Raw genomic sequence first — 23,482 nt, forward strand, 5'->3', positions numbered from 1 at the left:
CAACTTCTTAAAAAAATTATTTCATATCTCTACTGCACTGAACTTTTAAACAGTGATTAATGTAAGGAGTGGCAAACTAGGGATTACAGTTCACACTCATCCTGTCGCTTGTTTCAGTATAGCCTGAAAGCTAAGAATGGCTTTTACATCCCTGGGGGAAAAAATCAAAGTGTTTGGTTACATGTGAGTTGCACATAAAATTGAACTTTCACTGTTGACTTCACGGGGACACAGTCATGCTAGGTTTGCTGACCATTCACTCCATAGTACTGAAGTCCTATGGAACACACACACACACACACACACACACACAAATCCTAACCTTGTTTATTACTCTTTGGAAATGTACGGTTCCCAGACAGTGAACAAGCACCAGATACTGCAAATTATTCTCCGAGTTCTCAGACTGTGATTCATTCTGGTTTGCCCAGCAATTTTACTAAAGAATTATGTTTGGGATTGGGTCTTGTGGCAAAATTAACATTAGTGTATTCCCTACCAACACTTCAGCCTGTACCAACCTACATACCAATACTACTCTGCTCTGTGCTCTTCAGAATCCTTCACTTCTGCATCACTCAGACTTCCAAAACTTCACTTAGCTTTTCTTCTAAGAATATTACACGAACTAAGAGCATATTTGGTGACAAACAGATGTCAAACACACTCCAAGCCTGGTTAATGACACAAGTGCAACAAGACTCCAAGTCTTGTGCATACATAAGCTCTGCATTAATATGCATATGCTATTTGTGTTTGCCACATTCTACTTATCATCCTAATGTTTTCAAAATCAGAAGATAAAAGATATTCTAGGACAAAAACGGTGGGCACTTACCAGCCATTTTGAGCTCCAAGCCACATTGTTGGTAAAAGACTACTCATCTTCTGGGCTTCTTCTCTCACGAGATCTTGTTCATTTTGCAACACTGATATTTGGTCTTTATAGCCATCAGAGTCATTACTGGGAAGGTGGGGCCAAAAGGAAAAAGATATATAAGAAACCTTAACAATGGTTTTTAGCAACTGAACATTTTAACTAAAAATTCAAATTAAAAAAAAAAAACACTACAATTCCAGACAAGCCAAAGTTAAGTGCTTAAATATTTCAATAACTATGCCAGAAATATTAACAAATTAGAAGTCTCCAAGGTGTAGAAAAGAGGTTAAGACATGGAATAAAATAACAGCAGTTGCTTATGAGGCTACAATTGGCTTGAATTTTCTGAGAGTTGTTTCTGGAGAAGGGTATGGAGATAGTTTGTTTTAAAATTATACAGACACAGAGAGGAAGATATGTAAGGAAATTTTGAGAAGCTGAAATATCCATATATCCTATCATAAAATCTTTCTCCTGGATTGTCAGGACATGTTTAGTAAAAGATACATAAAAAGGGGGCCCGGTGGCGTGGCCTAGTGGCTAAAGTCCTCGCCTTGAACGCGCCAGGATCCCATGTGGGCGCCGGCTCTAATCCCGGCAGCTCCACTTCCCATCCAGCTCCCTGCTTGTGGCCTGGGAAGGCAGTTGAGGATGGCCCAATGCATTGGGACCCTGCACCCATGTGGGAGACCAGAAAGAGGCTCCAGGTTCCTGGCTTCGGATCGGCGCGCATCGGCCCGTTGCGGCTCACTTGGGGAGTGAATCATCGGACGGAAGATCTTCCTCTCTGTCTCTCCTCCTCTCTGTATATCTGGCTGTAATAAAATGAATAAATCTTTAAAAAAAAAAAAGATACATAAAAAGGCTACCAAATCCAGAACATGGATTTATTTTTAAAATAAAAAGGACATGTTAAAACAGACTCTTGGCCGATTTATGTATTAACAGAAACTACTAGACTGCAAAACGGTCCAGTTAAGAGAAACTCCCAGCTCTGACTAGAGGTCTAGAAAAGGTGGGGGGAAAAAGGAATCAACTAAAAGGCTTGGATTAACCAATTCTTTAAAGGCAGAAGAGCAAGTATTTGGCCCAGCAGTTAAAATGCCACTCGGTAAACATACAGCCCATGTCAGAGTGCCTTGGATCATGTCCTGGTTCTGCTCCCAATTCTAGATTCCTGCTAACGCACACGCTGGGAGGCAGCAACAGCCGTCTGAAGTAGCTGGATTCCTGCCTGGATTAGGTTCTGGTCTACTGGCTTCGTTCCGGCTCATACCCGGCTGCAGTGGCTACTGGGAGTGAACCGGTAGAAGGAAGAACTCTGCCTCTTTCAAATAAATAAACTTTTAAAAAATAACTATAATAAGGACTTATTTATATTTTTCTTGAAAAGGCAGATTTATTTACTTATTTTTAAGATTTATTTTATTATTATTATTTTTTAAAGATTTATTTATTTTTCATTACAAAGTCAGATATACAGAGAGGAGAGACAGAGAGGAAGATCTTCCTTCCGATGATTCATTCCCCAAGTGAGTCACAATGGCTGGTGCTGCGCCGATCTGAAGCTGGGAACCAGGAACCTCTTCTGGGTCTCCCACATGGGTGCAGGGTCCCAAAGTTTTGGGCCGTCCTCGAGTGCTTTCCCAGGCCACAAGCAGGGAGCTGGATGGGAAGTGGAGCTGCTGGGATTAGAACTGGCGCCCACATGGGATCCTGGCGCGTTCAAGGCGAGGACTTTAGCCACTAGGCCACGCCACCGGGCCCAAGATTTATTTTATTTTTATCACAAAGTCAGATATACAGAGAGGAGGACAGACAGAGAGAAAGATCTTCCGTCCAATGGATCACTCCCCAAGTGATTGCAATGGCTGGACCTGAGCCAATCCAAAGCCAGGAGCCTGGAGCTCTTCCGGGTCTCCCACATGGGGGCAGGGTCACAAGGCCTTGGGCCGTCCTCAACTGCTTTCCCAGGCCACAAGCAGGGAGCTGGATGGGAAGTGGAGCTGCCGGGATTAGAACCGGCGCCCATATGGGATCCAGGCGTGTGCAAGGTGAGGACTTTAACCACTATGCTATCGCACCGGGCATGAAAAGGCAGATTTAGAAGAGAAAAGTATAGACAGAAAAATTCTCAGTTCACTGGCTCATTGCCCAAATGGCCACCACAGCTGGAGCTGAGGCAGTCTGAAGCCAGGAGACAAGAGATTCTTCCAGGTCTCCCACACAGGTGCAGGTTCCAAGGCTTTAGATCATCCTTCACTACTTCCCCAGGCCACAAACCGGTGCCCATTTGGGAAGCCAATTCTTAGAGGTGAAGGGTTATCCAACTGAGCCATCACGCCAGACCCCTAAAATAACTGTAATGAATAAATTTTCTTTTATTTCTTTTTAGATTTATTTATTTTTATTTGAAGGTCAGATATATAGAGAGAGGAGGAGAGACAGAGAGGAATATCATCCGTCCACTGATTCACTCCCCATGTAGCCACAACAGCTGGAGCTGAGCTGATCTAAAGCCAGGAGGCAAGAGCTTCTTCCGGGTCTCCCAAGCAGGTGCAGAGTCCCAAGGTTTTGGGCCACCCGCGACTGCTTTCCCAGGCCACAAGCAGGGAGCTGTTTGGGAAGTGGGGCTGCTGAGATTAGAACTGGCAACCACATGGGATCCTGGCATGTGCAAGGCGAGGACTTTAACCACTAGGCTACTGTGCTGGGCCCGTAAATAAGTTTTCTTAACTTTTTTTCCCCCCTAAAAATGCCTACGGGCCAGAATTGTGTCATAGAAGATAAAGCTTCCCATCCAGCTCCCTGCTTGTGGCCTGGGAAAGCAGTTGAGGATGGCCGAAAGCCTTAGAACCCTGCACCCATGTTGGAGACCTGGAGGAAATTCCTGGCTCCTGGCTTTGGATTGGCGCAGCACCAGCCATTGAAGTCACTTAGTGAATTAGCGGAAGGAAGATCTTCCTCTCTGTCTCTCCTTCTCTCTGTATATCTGACTTTCTGGTAATTAAAAAAAAAAAATGTTGGGGAAGACAGACACAACGAAAGGTGGGAACAAGAAGACATGGCAGGAATAAGCAGAAACAACTTCCAGCTCACCATCCACCACTGGGATACCACGGAGTGGGAACAGTGCGGCTGCTATATTATATCGGTTCTTTTGAGTACTTCCCTCCATTTCTTAAGTTACTAACCCATTAGTATACCTTGACTGATACACTGGAGACAGGTCTTCTGGGATTTGTACTCCCAAAGGATCTGTGAAAACGTGCTCCGTGTACACGCCAGGCTGGGAGACGTCCAGGGCGTCTTCCGCTGACCCTGCATTGCCTTCCGTGGCTTCAGTTGCTTCTTCTGCTGTTGGCACATTTTCATCGACTTCAGTATTTTCTGCTTCCATTTCTACAAAGCAAGTAAGACATTCCAAGTTTGGGTTTTTCCACTCTGTGAATTTCTCCACACAAATCCCTGTTGTAGAATCTTACTCTGAGGTGTCCCTTCCTCCACAGTACGTCATGACCTTGAATTCTTGATTTCATCTAACAGACACTGCAGCATGTTTCCAAGCTCTTTTGTCACTGCTACTTTAGCATCGTTAACTAAGTCTACACTAGGGCACTCTGGTGGCCAGAGTCTCTGTGCAGGTAAAATCAGGCATACCTGGTGCTTTCTCTACCACCGGGGAGGCCCTGCTGGGACTGGGGGAGGCAGCAGCCCCCGTGGCACTTTCCGTGGAGCACCCAACCACTGCAATGCCCCCCAGCAGGCTGTCTGTCTCTGCTGAGCTGTTGCTTGTCATGCTCCCACAGAGAGATGCTTTGTCCACCTGCCCAGACTCGGAGAGCTCTTCTCCTGCAGGGTAGTCCGTTTCTCGTGCTCCTGAAAAACAAGGTCAGACTGCTTTTAACAATCTACGCAAACTCCTACACACACTTATTTTTACTAAGGCAGGTAAGGCACACAGCTGGCTGAATACATCATCAATACGACAGCTTTAAGCTTATTTAACCTCCACAAAATGGGAGACTAACCTACAACACTGAAATAATACCTCTATTAGTGCAAATGTCAATAAATGACACGAACAGGTTATAAATGGCACTTGTGCACAGAATAAACTCCCTAGCCATACAGCAGTAAAAAATTATCTAATTTTATCTGATAAGTCAGCAAATGAAAATTATGATGATTAGTTTTGGGCCTCTAGCTACTACTGTTGTAGCTTAAGTACATATAAATCCTTAAAGATATCAGATGTTTAAAAATTAAGCATTTACTTTGTAAAGACAAACCTTTTTCAAGTTTTATATAAAATTTTCATTGCTATACTAAAATTTTTATTGTAAAACTATATAACAAAACTTGCTATTTTAACCACTTTAAAATAACTTTCCCATCACTCAACTTTAAACTCTACCACCATTACAATCACTTCACATGCCTGCCTGTTTTTGCCTCTGAATTTGCCTGTTCTAGTTTACGTAAATGGAAGCATGGCAAATTTGTCTTTTTGTGTCTGGTTCATTTCACTTAGTATATTTCTAAGATTCGCCCCTGTCAAATACCCCTTATCAGAAATTTCATCTACAGTCAAGAATAAAACACTATATGCTATGCCAACAAAAATTCAGAACAGTAAATCTCATATTTTTGTTCTACTAAAATTAAAAAAACAACCATTAAAACATTCTTCTTTGAATAGTATTTCATTGTACAGATATGTCACAAAGTCATTTTTAACATGGTACTTTAACATCAGATAATATTTAGCATAAAATTTGATCTTTGCTTATTATCCTTGCCCTGCCTCCCAGTATCTTTTTATACTTATTTATTTTTCTCATGTTAATTACAGATGAGAAGGGATGGGGGCTGCAGACCCATTTGGGTAAGGGAGGGCAGGAGGTGTGAGACAGATGTAGCCACAGTGGAGGTGGTGGAAGAAGGCACAATGTTCCTTGTCAGACTACGTGTGTGGTGGGAACAGAGCCGGCTTCCTGACCCTGCTTGCAGGCCTGCTTCCCAGCATCTTATCACAATACCAGTTTTCTTTCCTTCACAGTGTTTTTCAATATCTGAAAATATCTTGCTTTTCAATGGCTTCCAGTTTATTTTCAATCTTGCCCAACTACAACACAAACTCCATGGCAGCAAGGTGCACAACTAGATTTCCCAGAGCAAAACTGGTTCCTGCTTAGAAGGAGGCGAAGACTGTGGGAAGAGAAAGCAGCAAGGTGGTAGCCGTTCACTCTCACCTGGTACACTTGCGATGCACAGAACATGAGAATTGCAAACAGTGAAACTGTCTAGGATGTTGCCTGGCTGAATAGCATCAATGATGATAACTTTTGTAGCTGAATGGGTGCTGGTACAGATCCAGACTTGACTGGATAATTCTTCTTGATTCTTTAACTCCTTCTGCTGTTCCTGCACAGCAAAGTAAGGAAAGTGAATGACTGCAGTCATATGTGTGTGAAAATATTCATCAGGCTGTGTCAGTTCAGTAAAAGGCAATACCACCTCATATAGTTATTTCTAGATTATTTATTAGAGTAAAAATACAACCACCCATCAGTATGAATTGGTAAACTAAAACTCAGCAGTTAGAGCAGAACAGAAGGGCTCAGAGCTTGGCTCAGTGCTTAGGATGCCTGTACCCCTCTCAGGGGGCCTGGGTCTGCGCCTCAGGCTCCCCTCCTGACTCCAGCTTCCTGCTCATATGCCCCTTGGCAGGCAGCAGGTGACAGCTGCAGAAGCTGCGTCCCTGCCAGCCACATGGGAGCCATGGACTAGGCTCCTGGCTTTGGCCTGGCCCCTCTAGCTACTGTGGCATTTGGAGTAAGTCAGTGTAAGGGAGCCGTCTGTGTCACTCTATGCTTTTCAAATATAATAACACAAATAACAGAACTGAATGAATAAATAAATAAAAGTAGTTCCAGCAATAAAACAGCTCTGTATTTTCACTGTGGTGGTAAATACATTGCCCAAACTCCTTGAATTGTATACATCTCAAGCATACACTTTAGTGTATGCAAATTACAGTACAACAGATTGATTCTTAAAAGGGAAAAAGTAGACTGGGACACCTAATCCCAGTCTGAACCTAGATTCAGCAGGAAAATTTGCAGCAAGGCATTAAACAGAGTCTCACACACCAGGGGGTCGAACGTTCACGCAGACTCACCTTCAGCTCCTGATCTAACTTATCTAAACTACTCTGAGAGGCACTGCGCTGCTTACTGCCTTCTGTTTCCAGACCAGCAACATCCTTGTAAAACACACTTGCTCCAACGACAGAGCCGCCGTCTCTGGTCTTCCCACCGGATAGGTTGACTCCAACAGCACACCACAGCTGATCAGAGCGGAGAAGAAAAAAGGCATTAAGTCATTTTTGCTCTAGAAATGGTTCTAATTTTTCATGTTTTCTTAAGGCAATTAGTAGTAATAAGTACAGGTCTTTGACACAGTCTGAAACTATAAAGTGAGTAATAGAATTTGAACATGTTTGGTTTTACAAAAGTATCTATCCAGAATCTAGGAACTCTTTCCTTCATCTGAACAAGCACTGACCTTCATTGATGCATCTTTTTCATCCAGAGGCCTGAGATACACAGGGACGGGTAAATTTTTCATCTTATTTTCCCCTTGGCCATTGGTTACCTAGTAATGGGAGCATGAGGAGAGAATGGCATATTGATAAGCCTCACCAGGTGAATTCCTCACAGAACCACTGAGATGTGCGCAAGCAAGATGCTACCCATTCACTCCTTAAAATCAATTCCAGGTTGATTTTGTCAAAAGGAAACCAAGTGGTAATTAGAGAAAATGAAAAGGATAGCTCAGCCGAGAGATGCTAATTTACATACATGTGAGTGCATGTGTACATGTTACACAAACATACTGAGTGTGCGGGGCTTAGGGAGTACAGGAGCATGGGAGTATAAACCTGCAAAGCTCGTGAAGACCTGAGCTAAACTTTAGGGCAACAATTGGAAAGGCTCCATGTTAACGCTTTTGGAAAACGTCTGAGCAACATGCTGTTTTGCTTGTTGGTTTGTTTTTTAAGCTATGTTCAAATATTAAAACAGAACTTTTCTGGCTAATGCAGGGCAGAAAAGGTTCCCACGCCCCTGTGGAGCCCTCTCACCCACACACTCCAGGTATTGCATTCCAATGACCAGAGCTCCTAGGAACAACCTGGAAGCCACCAGCTGCCACCATCCTCCAGCCGTGTGTCCAGCAGGTTGGGGACACCGCCCTCAAGTCCCTCTGTCCGAGCACACTCCCCACGGTACCTGCTTATACTTCTGCGGCAGACTCCAGCCAAAGGCTTGCACTCTGCCATCTTCCTTCTGGACATGAGCCTTCACCTGGCGATACTGTTCTCTCTTCTGTTCTCTGCGTGACGCTAAACTGGCTTCAGTTCTAGAAAAAGAGATTTACTTTCTTAAATAAGTGAACATAACAAAAGCTTCACCTATCTTAATAAAAGAGCAAAAACAACAACAACAAAATGATTCAAACTGGCTTATTCAAACACCAACTCGTCACTAGCGCTGGCCTTTTACGTCTGTGCAGTGGAGACAACGGTCAAGCTTTAGGAGCTGAGGAGGCAGCCTACTACATTAAATTTAACCGTCAGCTATCATGTTTCCACTAGGTTTCAGATAGAGGCCACATGAAGGAAGAAATTCCTAAGTATTGTTGGCTCTTTCTAATTTGTTCATTCAGCAAATATTACCTTTGGAGCTATGGCATAAAATGCATTACAAACATGTTTCTGAAAGGGCCTGGCACAGTGAATCAATTGGCTAATCTTCCACCTCCAAGCACTGGCATCTCATATGGGCCCTGGTTCGTGTCCTGGCTGCTGCACTTCCCATCCAGCTCCCTGTTTATGACCTGGGAAAAGTAGTAAGGACGTCCCAAAGCCTTGGGACCCTGTACCTATGTGGGAGACCTAGAAGAGGTTCCTGGCTCCTAGCTTCGGATTGGCTCAGCTCTGGCCATTGCAGCCATTTGGGGAGTGAACAAATGGATGAAAAATCTTTCTTTATGTGTTTCCTTCTCTCTCTCTAAATCTGCCTTTCTAATAAAAATAAAGACATCTTCAAAAAAAACTTCTGAAAATAATCTTTCTTGTTTTGGTCATTTAAATTTTTGTGAGGTGACCTACTAAGCATACCAAGGTTAAAAACTCCACCTGTATGTCAAACACATTTGTAATACAATACTACCATCTCTAAAATAGGTGGCTATTCTTCTCTCACAGGCAGAGCAACCGAAGCTCTAAGAGGAAGATGTGCCCCCCATGGTGTTATCTAATGAGCAGCAGAGCCAGGACGGAAACCAGCTCTTTGGTTTTGGCATTAAGAGAAATGTTTCAATGTTTGGGATAGAAACTTATGTAAGACTAACATTTTTATTAATGTTTATCAATGTTGTCACACCAACACAAATGGGGCATTCAAATTTTTGTCTTTTTAGGAAACTGTAAAATGCAATTTTCATAAAAAGTTTTAACTATAAATAATTGACTTAAAGATAGCCAAGTGACAGAAGCAGTTTCTTTATAAATTTATCTGAATCTTTATACATGACCTGATAAGAAGCAAGAATATTCTGAACTGTTGACTTATTCAGGGCAAAAATCACCAGCTTGAAAAATGCTTACTCTTCGCTGAGGAAATCAAAGGCTTTGGACTTATCCCCGGGGAGCTGGGACAAGGTGCTGCTTCTTTTCTTGACCGAGGGAGTAACGTGAGAGGTGGGTGCATTGTACTTCAGATTCACTGGTGGCTCCGGCTTCTTGGTCGTGTTACTTGAAGAGCTGAAAAGTCTGCTGAAACTAAAACAAAATGTGTGTGGACATCGTGTGCACTGCAAAGAACAATCTGTTATTTCCCACAGAGTCTGAGACTCGGGGAAGTCGCAGGATGCTTTTGTCAGGCAGCAGGTTGGAAAGCGGCAGGGCGTTCACAGCCACACGCGGCAGCCTGAGCAGTAGCTCACACAGCCAAACAGGAGAACCCACAGCTCTGGACGACACGGGCCTGTTCCCCAATGAGCTGCTTCCACAATGCAACAGAGGAAACTTCTACTGAATTAATAAAATGGTTCCTTTAGGCAGCTGCTGTTTAGTGTAATGTTAAGAATGGTGTTAAATACAGCAATCTCTGGCTAGACAATTTAAACAAAAGTTTAGTAAGCCAGTTCTTGCAACAGTCTATTCTAACAAAGTTATTAGAACACATATTACCATGCTAAAATGTTGCATATTTATTAACTGACATATTAAAATTTGAAATATTTGAAAATAATTATTTGCATGTCTACTTTTAAAAATTTGCTACTTTCACTAAATAGCAGATTCACTAAAAAAGGGTAAGCACAGGGAACCTCCAGTATTTCTGCCTTGAAGATAATGAACACATACCTATACCAATCAAACTCCACACACACATTTCTCATCTTGGTCAAGTTCATTACAAACACACAAGCAGCAATCAGTGAATTACTTAATGGGGATCCAAGTAACTATCAATTCCACAGGTGACTGCCTGCTGTGACACTAAGGTGGCAGCGCCCACCAGATGCAGAAGCAACATGATGCAGCTTACGAGAGCACTGACTGTCCTGGGCAACGGCCTTACCGAGCTGGCACGCTACGTGTCAAGAAGAAAGACTTCAGTTTAGCTATTTCATCCCAATCTTAAAAATAGGACTAAATTACAGCGGACAAAAATCATTCTTGAAAACAAATTCTGACTGTAATCTTGTCTCAAACGTCCTCGGTTACTTACAATTGCCAGATGCTTGACCTTTTTTTTTCTTGCATGGCTGGATTTTCTCGTGATGCCCTGAATTAAAAGAGGGAAAAAAAATGTTACCAGCGAGGAGTTCTAGCTTCCTATCTAAAGAATAAGGAACCCAAGAAGTTCATGAAATATAAAGCTGTCACCAATTAAATTAAGTAGTAACTGTGACCCAATGTGTCAGTCAATCTGCTTAATGTTCACACCACTGGGCCTGGAGTGGTAGCCTAGTGGCTAAAGTCTTGGCCTTGCAAGTGCCAGAACCCCATGTGGTTACCAGTTCATGTCCAGGTTGCCCTGCTTCCCATCCAGCTCCCTGCCTGTGGCCTGGGAAAGTAGTCGAGGACAGTCCAAAGCATTGGGACCCTGCACCCATGTGGGAGACCCAGAAGAGCTCCTGGCTCCTGGTTTCGGATTGGATCAGCTCAGCTATGGCCGTTGTGGTCACTTGGGGAGTGAATCATCAGATGGAAGATCTTCCTCTCTGTCTCTCCTCCTCTCTGTACATCTGCATTTCCAATAAAAATAAATAAATTTTTTTTTAAAAAAGCTCATACCACTAAGATAAATAAATACTATCACTTCTTCCAAGAGCTCCCTCTACTAAAACTACGTAAGCTACCATCTTCTGCCTCCCAGGGTACACATGAGCAGGGAGCTAGAATTGGAGGTAAGGTCAGGACTCCCACCCAGGTAACTCCCACCATGGGATGCAGGTGTCCCAAGTGGTATCATAGCTGCTGTACTGAACATCCGCCCCAAATCCCTGCGTTGTTGGTTTTTTTTCTTTAAAAATTTGAAGTAAACAAAGCAGAAGCTATAATAAAAGAAATGAGCAAAATGAAAAAGGAAAAAAGAAAGATTGAAAGAACAGAGCCTCCTGCTGCAGCAGTCGGGGGTCAAGGGAAATGGGGACAGGACCTCCACGGAAGGAACAGCCCCAAAGCCCTGTATGTGAGTAGAGGTCTCCACAGGCTGCGCTCTGGAACCTCACAACACATCTGTAAACTCACTGCTGGGACGAATCTGAGAGCCTCTATCACAGAAACGATGACTAGGGAGGGGAGTGGATAAAATGGATTAACAACTCAATACTGTTTCATAATATACTGTGAGTTAGAAGCAATTAACCATTTCCTTTCACTCACTGACTACCACTTGATTGCCAGAATTAAAAATGGCAGTGAAAGGCACAGCCAGCCTACACACTTTCGGTTTTTAATTCTTGTTACTTAATCTCCATTAAATTCCAGGAAATACTACTCAGCAGAACAATTTTTGGTCCAATAGATAAAAAACTGGAACTCTCATCTTCCTTCTCAGCAGTTGCTGCAGCAGCAAGCACAGCAACTGCACAACACTGCATGCCAGGATGACCTTGTAAGGGACAAACTGAGCTTTCTTAAAGGACTACCGCTGCTGAGACATGGCCAGTAGATGGCAGCACTATGTATGACTTAACAGCGAGCTGGTTCAAGGCACATTTTGTAAAGTCAGAAAGTGGGAAAACAAGTCAGGATATTTCACAGCAAGACACTGAGCAATAAGATGTTAGTTCCCTGTGACACTTAGGAAATGTTTTCCTTTCCTCACACTGCAAAAATAAAGCCACTTTATATAATCTTCTGATAAATGGTCATCATTCCTAAATAACCAGTCATGGGAGCACCCTCCAAGGTTCCACACAGGACAGAAAGACCATTGCTAACACATTCCTTTACTGATTCCATGTGTGACTTCTGAAAGTCTGTCCTAGCAATTAGAGGAAGAGGCTTGGACCTCCAAAGCAAGACTCTAGCTCAGAACAAAGGAATATTCAAGAAACAAGAGTGGACAACACTGGAGTATTTCTCATACAAACCGAATCATCTCTGTCCATCGAACAGCTTCTTGAAGCTCCATCAATCTTTCTTTATACTGGTTCCTCTCCATGAGAACTCGGGCCATTTCTACCCTGGTAAACCGCTTCCTTTGTGCTGTGGGAATATCACTCTAGAATGGTAAAAAGATGATATTATAAATCTATTTTATTTTTATCGGAAAGTCAAATATACAGAGAGGAGGAGAGACAGAGAAGATCTTCCGCTCATTGATTCACTCCCTAAGTGGCTACAATGGCCAAAGCTGAGCCAAACCAAAGCCAGGAGCCTCTTCCAGGTCTCCCACATGGGTGCAGGGAGCTGGATGGAAAGCAGGGCTGTCCAGACATGAACTGGTGCCATATGGTATCCTAGCACATGCAAGGTGAGGACTTTAGTTACTAGGCTACTGTGTTGGATCCAGGATTATTCTCTGAATATAGAATATAAGCGGGGCTGGTACTATGGCACAAAGAGTTAAGCTTCTGCCTGCAATTCTGGCATTCCATACTGGTGCTGGGTCAGGTCCTAGATGGTCCAGTTCCGATCCTGCTTCCTGTTAATGATTCTGGGAAAGTGTCAGAACACATGTGGGAGATCTAGAGTCCCAAGTTCCTAGCTTTTGCCTGGCCCAGCCCTGGCTACTGAGGCCATTTGAGAAGTAACGAGTGAATGAAAATCCTCTGACGTCTTCTCTCTATAACTCCACCTTTCTAAGAAATAAAATTTAACACCATCCCCCCCAAAAACAGAAAAATAATAAAGCGGGACCAGCACTGTGGTACAGTAGGTGTCGTGACATTTACACTCACATGGCTGCTGGTTTGAATCCTGGCTGCTTCACTTCCAATCCAGCTCTTTGTTAAAGGCCTGGGGAAGCAGTGGAGAATGCCCCAGAGCTTGGGCCCCTGCATCTGTGAGGAGGACCCAGAAGCAGCTTTGGGCTTCTGGTTTCGCTCTGGCACAGCTCTGGCTGTACAGCACGTGGGGAGTGAATCATCCTGTCACTTAATCTCTCAAACAAAAATCATAACGGCTGGCATTCAAGAAATACAACATGTGACAAAACATTAAGAATGAAAATCAGGATGATATAACTCAAACAAATAAAATCTTTGTAGTACTATATTCAATGCTTGATCGCTAGAATTTTTTTTTTTTTTTTTTGATTTATCAAAATGTGCTAAGCAAAAAAAAAGTTCAGGGCCTGGCCTGATAGGCTAGTGGTTAAATCCTCGCCTTGCAACTAACAGGACCCCATGTGGGTGTGGGTTTGTATCCCAGCTGCTCCACTTCCCATCCAGCTCCCTGCTTGTGGCCTGGGAAAGCAGCTGAGGACATCCCAAAGCCTTGGGACCCTGTACCCAAGTGGGAGACCCCAAAGAAGCTCCTGGCTCCAAACTGGCTTAGTTCCAGCCACTGCAGCCACTTGGGGAGTGAGACAATAGATGGAAGATCTTTCTTTCTGTCTCTCCTTCTATCTTCCTTTCAAATAATAAAATAAAATAAATCTTTATTAAAAAAAAAAAAAGAAAAGTCCAAAATTGTAGACCTACATCATCATCATCTTTTGCTTTTTGCCTTGCATCTTCTGCTTCTGCACGAGCTCTAAGGGGAAAAAAGAAAACAATTATTTGAATTAAGCTCAACTTAAAAAACCAAAAAACCTTCCTAAAAATCAAGAATAGGTCAACTACCACTAAAGGATTTGCTTTATTTTGCCAAACAAGGTATTGACAGCCTTTGATTTTTAGAAATGCTATTGCGGCACTGCTTCCAGAAAACAAACAATAAAGCAAGCTTGGAGAAGGAAAAGAATGTTTTTGGTCCTTATTTTCAGAATGAAAGTGTTTGAACAACTCTAATTTTTCCCCCATCATGACAGACACCAACCATGGTAACAATTGGATGTCAAACTGGTAAACGTAGGATCCACTCATAGCAGAGGCCGTCTCTGGGGTACTTCGCCCTCTCCTAGGCAGCTGCTGGCCCTTCCTGGAGGGTTCAGGGCATCCATCTCAGGAGTTGCCTGTAGCCCTCAAGGCCCACACTGGCAACACCAGCTTGGTTTAGAACAATACAGCTCAAACTTACTTCCTAAGCTCTTCCTCCAATTCTTTGTTCTTTTCCTCTAGCTTCAGTTTGGCTTGCTTCACCGCCTCCAGCTCCCCTTGTAGCACATCTTTCTCACAGGTGAGTTCATCCACTTTTGCTATTAAATCATTCTTCACCACATTCAAAGCATTTCTAGGAGATACATATTTCAAGCACATCATTACAAATACTATCTTTCAGATTATTCCTTTGTAGACTAGATACAATCACAAAACTCAGTGACAGAAGTTTTTCAAGACATTCTGATTGCTGTTTGTAAGTAAACAATGCAAAGCACAATATTTTCACTCTTCCTACTTGACTAATGAAGCAGACATGGATAAAACAAGACAGACTACTAATTAAGAAAAACTCAGACATTAAACTTAAAAAAAAAAAAATAAATAAAATGCTGAGAACAGCACATGAGAGCATAGAATTACAGACCCAGTTAAAATCCCATTCAGGAATTGGAACAAAGTAAGATAATTTTTCATTACAAAAATACACAGAACCTATTACCCATGTATGCTAACTAAAAATGTGCAAATGTATTTTAACAAGAAACATAAATCCAGAAGGTAAATATGGATAAGAAATAAAAGTGAAGAGACAAAATTTAGACAAAAAAAAAAATATAGCAGTCATAAAACAACTTAAGCTTTTAAGTCTGAAAATATATTAATCAATACAATTACCATTACTAATTAATTCAAAGTCTAAATCGGAAAGAAATTGAAAAAAAATAATTCAAGATTGAGTTCTTTTAAGGATAGCAGACACAGGACCTCACCACAGTTGCTGTCTCTCTCAGAAACACGCAGCTGTCCCAAAGCTGCTCTCACACAGCAAACTGGTAAGGGTACAAGTTTTGCTTTCCAAAAGACTGAGGACCTATTCCACTAACCAACACTCAGTGTACTTAAGGACTCCAGGGTCACAAATTGTACCCAAATTGTTCATCAAAGCTCTGTGGTAAAAACAGACCAAAACGCCTGTACTGAGGAGCAGGAGCTGTGGTGCAGCACATTAAGCTACTGCTTGGGATGCCCTCAGCCCATAGCAGGGTTACTGGAATCCAGTCCTGCCTCTGATTTCTGGTCCACTTCCTGCCAACATTGTTGGGAGGCAGCAGATGATGGCCCAAGTTCCTGGGTGCGGCTACCCCACATGGGAGACCCAGATGGATTCCCCAACTCCTACCTCCAGGCTGGCCCGGGCCGGCTGCTGCAGGCTTTAGGGGAGTGAACCAGTACATGGCTCTGGCTTGCTTTCTTCTCTTAATCATTTTGCTTTTCAAATAAATAAATATATTTAAACTCCAAGACAGAAGCTAAGAAAGCAGACAAATCTCAAGGGGCTGGTGGGGGTTGGGGACGGAGGATGGAGGATGGCAGCACACAGAGAACGAGATGAAAATCAGGGGCAGGCACTTGACTCAGTGGTTACAAGCCTATCTGCTCCTGGAGTGCCCGGGTTTGATTTCAAGCTCTAGCATCAGCTCATGATTCCAGCTGCCTGCCTGGGAGGCAACAAGTGAGTCCTTGCATCCCTTACGGGAGGTCTGAACTGAATTCCCAGACTCAGGCTCCAATCCCAGGTCCAGCCGTGAGGTTGTTGCAGGTATTGGGAGAGTGAATTGGCACATGGAAGCTCTATCTCTACAGTACTTTGAAAAAGGAGATACAAATCCATGCTTCTACAAAAAAATGGAACAATGATACCTGTTCATCAGGACCATGTGGGTCCCACTACTTACTTATTGGTGTGTGTGTGTGTAAATCAGTAGAGAAAGGCAACTGCATTAATTCTGTCAAACTCATGAGGCATTTTGATTTGTACAAAAAGAAAATCTGGTATTTTTCATTTCTTGTTTAAATTTTACGCGTACTTACTTGGTTTCCAGCAGTTGTGTATTTTCTAATATAAGATTCTCAACTTCACGACCCATTCCTATCAAAAGAAAATGATAAAATTTTGCAGATAAATTTATAAAAAATTACACTTAATTACATTAGAATAAGCTAGTCACAAATTTTAATTTCTAAATTTTATTTACCAAATTATTTTGCCTATGATTTCATTTGCTATATCTAGTTAAATGGACTAAAAATTACAAATAATTATTCAGCACAAAATAACATGTGAGGTGTTTCGGTCAATTCCTTCTATCTGTTAGCCTGTATTTCATTTCTCATAGATAACGTTGCAGAATGATCAAGGTTTTTCTGCTAAATATAGTAACAAGTAGCATTACTCAGGGAAAAAATTAGATTTTATTAATAGAAAACAGGTAGAAACAAGGCCAAAACAAGACAGAACCCCCAAGGCAGATGAAACCTTACCAAAGAAATTATGGTCTTAAAGCCCATGCATTCCATGTAAAGCAAAAACAAAGAACAAGAAACGTTTTATGTAAGAAACAGCATGAAAACAGATTACTGATCTATAAAGTTTTATGCATGACATGAAAACATCTCGAGGCACAATGTAATGATCTAATGTATAATGATGTACCAAAGACAGAAATAAAGATGGCTGTTTTTATTTATATACACCTAAAAAATGATTTACTATTCTTTCTCACACACACACACAAAAACTGAATTAGACTGAAAACCCCAAACCAACATCATCAAATATCCTGGAAAGTGCCACTGGTGAAATGACAACATTCAGTTGCCACTTAATAGAACTGTGCTTAACATCTCTTCATGAGCACTAAGATAAGCACACTCACTGCAGAGACCGGAGCAGCGGTCTCTAGGGAGAAAGAAGCTGTTTAAGCTGTTTCTCATAAGAAACTGAAACATTAGTGGACACTGATCAAAAAACAAGATGAAACAAAAATTCCTACTACTCATTCATCTCAAGAAATTGTGGAGCTAATGGTGGGAAATTGTAATATTTACAATCCAGCGTCATAACCCAGTAAAGAGGAAGGAAACATTTCTGAGAAAAATTACATAAAGCAAAAGCACCAACATCAGCATTATGGTGCAGCATCTCAGAAAGGCTCAGGACCCAGGCCCAACTGCTCCACTTCTCATCCAGTCCTTGCTAAGCAGCTCCTGAAAAGCACCACGAGGTGGCCAAGTGCCTGGGCCCCTGCTAGCCCTGAGGGCACCTGGGTGGCGTTCCAGGATCCCAGCTTCAGCCTGGCCCAGCCCCAGCTGCATTTATGTATTTCACAAGTGAACCGGTGTATCAAAAATACTTCGGTCTCCTTCCCTCCCTTTCTTCCTCTCTCTAAACACACACACAATCACTGTTTTTTCTAAAAGAAAAGGTAACACTGCAAATTATTTAAAACAAAAACAACTTGCAATTTTCTGTGTAATTTTAACACATATGCTAAAAAAAAAAAAAAAAAAGGCCAATTCAATCAGAAATGATAGTACCACATTTAATCATCTGTCCATCTTTATATATCTATCCCACACTAACTGAAAAAACACAGTATGCACATTTTCAGATTCTCAATTTCATAATTTTTGCAAGATATTTGCTTTGAATAGTATGTCAACTTTCTAATAAAGCCACAGAGACAGAGATTGGACTAGGTGAAGTTTGTGTAATAACCATTTGCTATGAACTCTCAAGCAGTCATAAGCAAAAAAAGCTGAATGTACATTTTCAGAGCAAACAAACAAACAAAAAAAACCAAATTGAGCAGAACTAAATCATGAGAAAGCACTAAATGAGAATGGCAGCCAAGAATACCTAGCTTAAAAAGCAATACTATTAAAGTATTTAAAAGCATACACACCAGAATATTCCCCTGGGTAAGCAGCCCAAGAGAAAAATGAATGAGAATCTCAATTAGACTGCTTTCAAGAACTGAAACTAACTTATTTTAAAATGAGAAGGAGGTGATAAAGGAACTGAAGTGATACAAAGGAACCATTAACTAAATGAAATGTAAATGTTAAATAGGAAAAAATTGAAATGTGTACTGTATTAGAAACATTCTATAGTTTCTAAAGTGTATTTTAAATCTTTACATTCTCAGTAAAGAGTACTCTTAAAATCTAGCACATAAATTATATGACCAACAGGGTTATCTAAATTTTTCATTTTGATGTATCAATTAAAAGTCACTCATTATTAACACTAACAACATAGCTTCAAGTGATCTTACCTCTTAAACTAAGCATAAATTTAGGTCTCTTATATTTGAAACCTTTATTAAAAGCAACGAAAAAAAGCACTGATTTTCAAGCTTGGAACGCAAGTGGGTTTCAGAGTTATCTGGGAATCACTTGAGAAAGCGTGCACCATTTTAGCTACTTATGTTGTATATTTTCCCAAATGTACATTGTTATCTTACAGATTTTTCTGGAAAGGATATTTAATCCCAGCAAATGAGGAATCACAGATTTAGAAGTGAAACAAAACCGTGAGAGCTTCTTTGTGAGGCCGGAACTGTGGCAAAGCAAGTAAAGCTGCCATTTGCAATGCGGGCATCCTACATAAGCACTGGCTCATGTCCCAGGTACACTCTTTCTGATCAGGCTCCCCATTAATGACCTGGGAAAAGCAGAGGAAGGCGGTCCAAGTGTTTGCCCTCTTGACAACTATGTGAGAGACCCAGATGAAGTTCCTTGCTTAGGCCTGGTCCAACCCTGGCCACTGTAGCCATCTGGGAAGTGAACTAGTACATGGAAGGTCTCTCCATCTCTCTCTGTAATGCTTTTAAAATAAATAAACACATACAACTTAAAAAATATCTTGTAATATCATTCACTTAGCTGTTTGCTATGTGTAATACTGAATACAAAATCGTTCAGCTACCCTGAGCTTATGATATACTCACAAAAATAGGTACATTAAAAATGAGTCAATTATGAAGAGTGACATGAAAGGCATTGTGCCAGAAAAACACATTTTAGGGACAATTAAACTTAAATTAGGGGATCACATCAGAACTCCTGGGAAAAAATGTCATTCAAGCAGAGACAATAAGGATAAATATGAACCTGTACTAAGAAGGGAAAAAGATAAATTCTTGGCCTCTTGCCTAAGATCAAGTGTAGCAGAGGGAACCACCAGGCAGCACAGACTGGCTGGCTGTGTGGGCAGGCAGGACAGCCCAGCGCAGAGCTCCGAGTGGATGATGATTTGCTGCTCCCAGAGCAGTGTTACTACAGGGCCACAAAGATGAGCTGCAGGTGTATCAGAGGCAAAGCCCTACAAACCAGCTCCAGGGTGTACATCCAGGCAGTTTGGAAAAAGCAATCTAGGGATCAAAAAAGATCTAGGAGATTAAACTTGGGAGGATTAGTCTTGTTTTCCAAGAGATGAGAAAACTAAACATGATTTCCCAATCAATTAAACAGGCATAGAACAGAAACACTGATACTAGAAAGATGAATGGAGAAGTGAATTTCATTAAGACTAAATAATGGAATAGTCAGAAGCAGAAAAGGATGCAGGCAAACCAGATGTCACAGCAAAGACAGCATTGAAGACAAATGCTTTAAAGCAGTCACACGAGGAAACTCAGAAGGATCCACTGCATACAGCAACAAGAAGGTTGCAAGGTGAGTGTGGGCAAGAATGTCATATCACAACAGGACAGGGAAGCACAGGGGCTGGGGAAGTCTTGTGAATGAAAGCTGCCAAACTTTCAGGAGGTCTGTTTGGGTCACTGATAGATCACATCAGTATCTAAAACAATGCTTGGCACATAATAAACCTTTCATCCATGTGACTGACTGTAGGTGGTACAGGGAAGGGCTGCTGGCAGGATGATGGAGTTTTTAAACAGAAAAGACTTGAACATGTTTTAAATAACAATAGGCAGAAGTGAGCAGAGATAATGAAGTTAAAAATACATAAAATAATTAAGAGAAAGAAGAAAGTCAACCGATGATACACCAGTCAAGACAAAAGCCAAACTACTGGTATTATCTTTTATAAATCATCAAAATCAGAAAAAAAAAATAAGCTAGGTAAGAGTGTATCTACATTGACTGAAAGAAGTTTGTATCTTGGAATAACAGAAGAAGCAGAAAAATGAACAGAGTTATAAAAGTAGACTATATTTAATATTCAAACCAACGGCAATTAGAGAACCTTGGGGAACAATTTCATTAGTCGAAATGTAATTCCATTTCGGATGACCTCAATAGCCATCCCTGAAATGCACACAGAAGAGAGGCCAAGGAACAAATACATTCCTCAGAAATCTCATCATCTTTGGCTCAAAGTATTCACATAGGTATAAGGTATTACACTGAGGGTTACATATTAAAATCTGTAATATTCTAGAGATAAATATGTCAGCATATGCAAACTGGATGAGCAAGTCACAGTCTATTTCTGTTTTTTTTTTTTTTTTTTTTTTTTACAGGCTCTGAGATTCCCCCAATCCCTCCCCGTGTGTCCTCCCCCATTGGCAGATTCCTCCATCTTGCTGCAGTATTACAGATCAAATCCAGTCATGATTCTTTCATTCCAAGCATGTACCATGCATAGAGTCCAGCATCTTATTGTCCAGATAAATTCAACAGTTTCTTGGAGACTATTTCTGTTGTAACACTTATTTATTTGAGAGGCAGAGAAAGACAAAGGTTTTATTCAGGATTGCTAACCCAAATCTTTCTTTTCTTCCGAAGAGTTAATCAGCCATCCAGCACTTACAAATAGTTGTGCCCTTTGAATCAAGCACTGTACAAAGAATACTAACCACAAAAACAGTTCAAAGTAAAATTCTGATGCTTTCATTTCCACTATTTATTAAGAACAAGAAACAGAAGCTGGCATGGTGATGCAGCAAGATAATGTTCTGCCTGTAAGCACCAGCAACCCCGTGGACACCGGTGTGTATCCCAGCTGCTCCACTTCCCATCCAGTTCCCTGCTTGTGACCTGGGAAAGCAGTCGAGGACGGCCCAGAGCCTTGGGACACTACACCCATGTGGGAGATTTGGCAAAGGCTCAAGGTTCCTGACTCCTGGCTTCAGATCAGCTTAGCTCCAGCTGTTGAGACTGTCAGGGGAATGAACCAGTGGGTAAAGGATTTTTCTCTCCATTTCTCCCTCTCTCTGTAATTCTGCCTTTCCAATAAAAATTAATAAATACATTTAAAAAGAATAAAGTAATGTAGGAGCAGATGTTTGGCCAACCAGTGAGGATACTCACATCTCCTATCATAGTGCCTTGGGCTCAGTACTCGGCTCTGGCTTGGATTCCTGACACTAGCTTCTTACTAACACACACACAGAGAAGCATCAGGAATGGCCACCCATGTAGGAACCTGGATTTGGAATGACGTCACAGCTTTAGTTCAGTCTAGCCCTTGGCCATCTGCAGACCTCTCTGGTGGTAGGGAGGGGGTGTGAACCAGTGAATCGAAGCTCTCTCTGGGTGTCTCTCAAATAAATACGTAAAACTGGAAACACACACACACACAACAGCTTTACTCTGGTTAACACAAAGAAGCAACATACAGAAACCTGGGGGGTGATGCATATCGATTCTAATGGTAGTTAAAGAACTATTGCTCTTTTCAAAACACAAAAAGCTATGCATAGAAAGAAGAGTGAACTGTATGTGTATATTCAATTTAAAATTCAATTAAGAATTGTTTTAATTCCTATAGTATTTTTTGGCACCTGCCCCTCAATTTGGTTAGGAAGTCACTTTATTTTATTTTTTGGTAGGAAGTGAATTTCTTCAAACAAACCAATCAAATTTTTAAAAAATTCTGCATACTTTGATGCTAAGTAAAATTACAATGCATATTTCAATACAAAAATTGGAACATTTCTAGGGTAGGCTTTGATTACAGTGTTTAAGAACCTGCATCCCACATTGGATTGCTCAGGTTCAATTCCCAATTCCATCTCTGGCTCTAGCTTCCTACTAACGTTCACCTTGGAAAGCAATGATTATGGTAATGACTCCAATAATTTGATTTCTGCTACTCTCACTGCTATGTGAGAGGTGTGAATTAAATTCCTGGTTTTTGATCTTAGACTCATTGGTTCAGAGCATCTGGGGAATGAGAGAGAGATGAAGCTCTCTCTAGTTGGCAAGCTTGGGAGAAATAACTCTTCCTAACCCTCCTTCAGAAATGTAATGCATTCAATTCCTTTCAATGTTTTACTGAAACATTAATGGTGGGGGTCTCATTATATTTACATAGGAATAATCACTTCCAATTTCTCTTACATTTAGATAGAACTTGGGCAAAAAATACACTTTTTAATTCAAAAAAAAAAAAAAAAAGAAAAGAAATCACATTTGTTTTCAACATATTGGTTACTCAATACTGTATCAATTAATTCCATAATGATGTAAATTTTTGCTGATGGTATGTTGGAGCTTTTAATTGATCGGGATGCTACTCTGCTGGTTCTGCCCCCGGACCAGACAGGGTCTCCCCAAGAAGCCAAGGAACTTGACTGGACCATAAGATGTTGGACTCTATGTTTAGTTTATGCTTTCAAAGAGGGAATCTCAACTGAACTTGAACTGTGGTTATGCAACAAGGTGGAGTAATCCACCATGAGGGAAGGGTGCAGGGAGGGGTGGGGAGAATCCCAGTACCTATGAAACTGTGTCACGTAATACAATGTAATTAATGAATAAAGAAATATAAAAGACAAAAAAAAAAAATTTTGATGTCAAGAACATAACTGGAAATCAATAAATGCAATATGTATTAATGCAGACAATGTCAATCCACTATAGAGAGCAGTACCTTTGCATTGTAATTATACTGGTAGAATTTTCTAGACTGAATTCAATATCTATTCCAAACGCATAGGTTTCTAAATCTCTATGGTTCTTAATTTGTATAAGATCTTAAAGTTATTAGAAAGGTAC

The 23,482-nt window shown here is 41.3% G+C and overlaps 1 protein-coding gene across 4 annotated transcripts in view; it reads right to left on the minus strand.

Annotated features, from left to right (window-relative positions):
- Positions 1-23,482, minus strand: part of SPAG9 (sperm associated antigen 9) — a 124,076-nt gene that overhangs the window by 16,326 nt on the left and 84,268 nt on the right. For all 4 annotated transcript variants that reach the window (XM_058676475.1, XM_058676476.1, XM_058676479.1 and 1 more), the window contains 13 exons: positions 16,544-16,601; positions 14,649-14,801; positions 14,111-14,162; positions 12,557-12,687; positions 10,684-10,740; positions 9,555-9,728; positions 8,176-8,305; positions 7,451-7,540; positions 7,065-7,232; positions 6,136-6,307; positions 4,541-4,759; positions 4,087-4,282; positions 839-964 (listed from right to left, as the gene is read on the minus strand). In XM_058676475.1, coding sequence (XP_058532458.1) covers positions 839-964; positions 4,087-4,282; positions 4,541-4,759; positions 6,136-6,307; positions 7,065-7,232; positions 7,451-7,540; positions 8,176-8,305; positions 9,555-9,728; positions 10,684-10,740; positions 12,557-12,687; positions 14,111-14,162; positions 14,649-14,801; positions 16,544-16,601 — 1,726 coding nt within the window. The remainder of the gene's footprint in view (positions 1-838; positions 965-4,086; positions 4,283-4,540; positions 4,760-6,135; positions 6,308-7,064; positions 7,233-7,450; positions 7,541-8,175; positions 8,306-9,554; positions 9,729-10,683; positions 10,741-12,556; positions 12,688-14,110; positions 14,163-14,648; positions 14,802-16,543; positions 16,602-23,482) is intronic.

The sequence above is a fragment of the Ochotona princeps genome, chromosome 17, assembly GCF_030435755.1.
Source record: "Ochotona princeps isolate mOchPri1 chromosome 17, mOchPri1.hap1, whole genome shotgun sequence".
NCBI classification, from domain to species: domain Eukaryota; kingdom Metazoa; phylum Chordata; class Mammalia; order Lagomorpha; family Ochotonidae; genus Ochotona; species Ochotona princeps.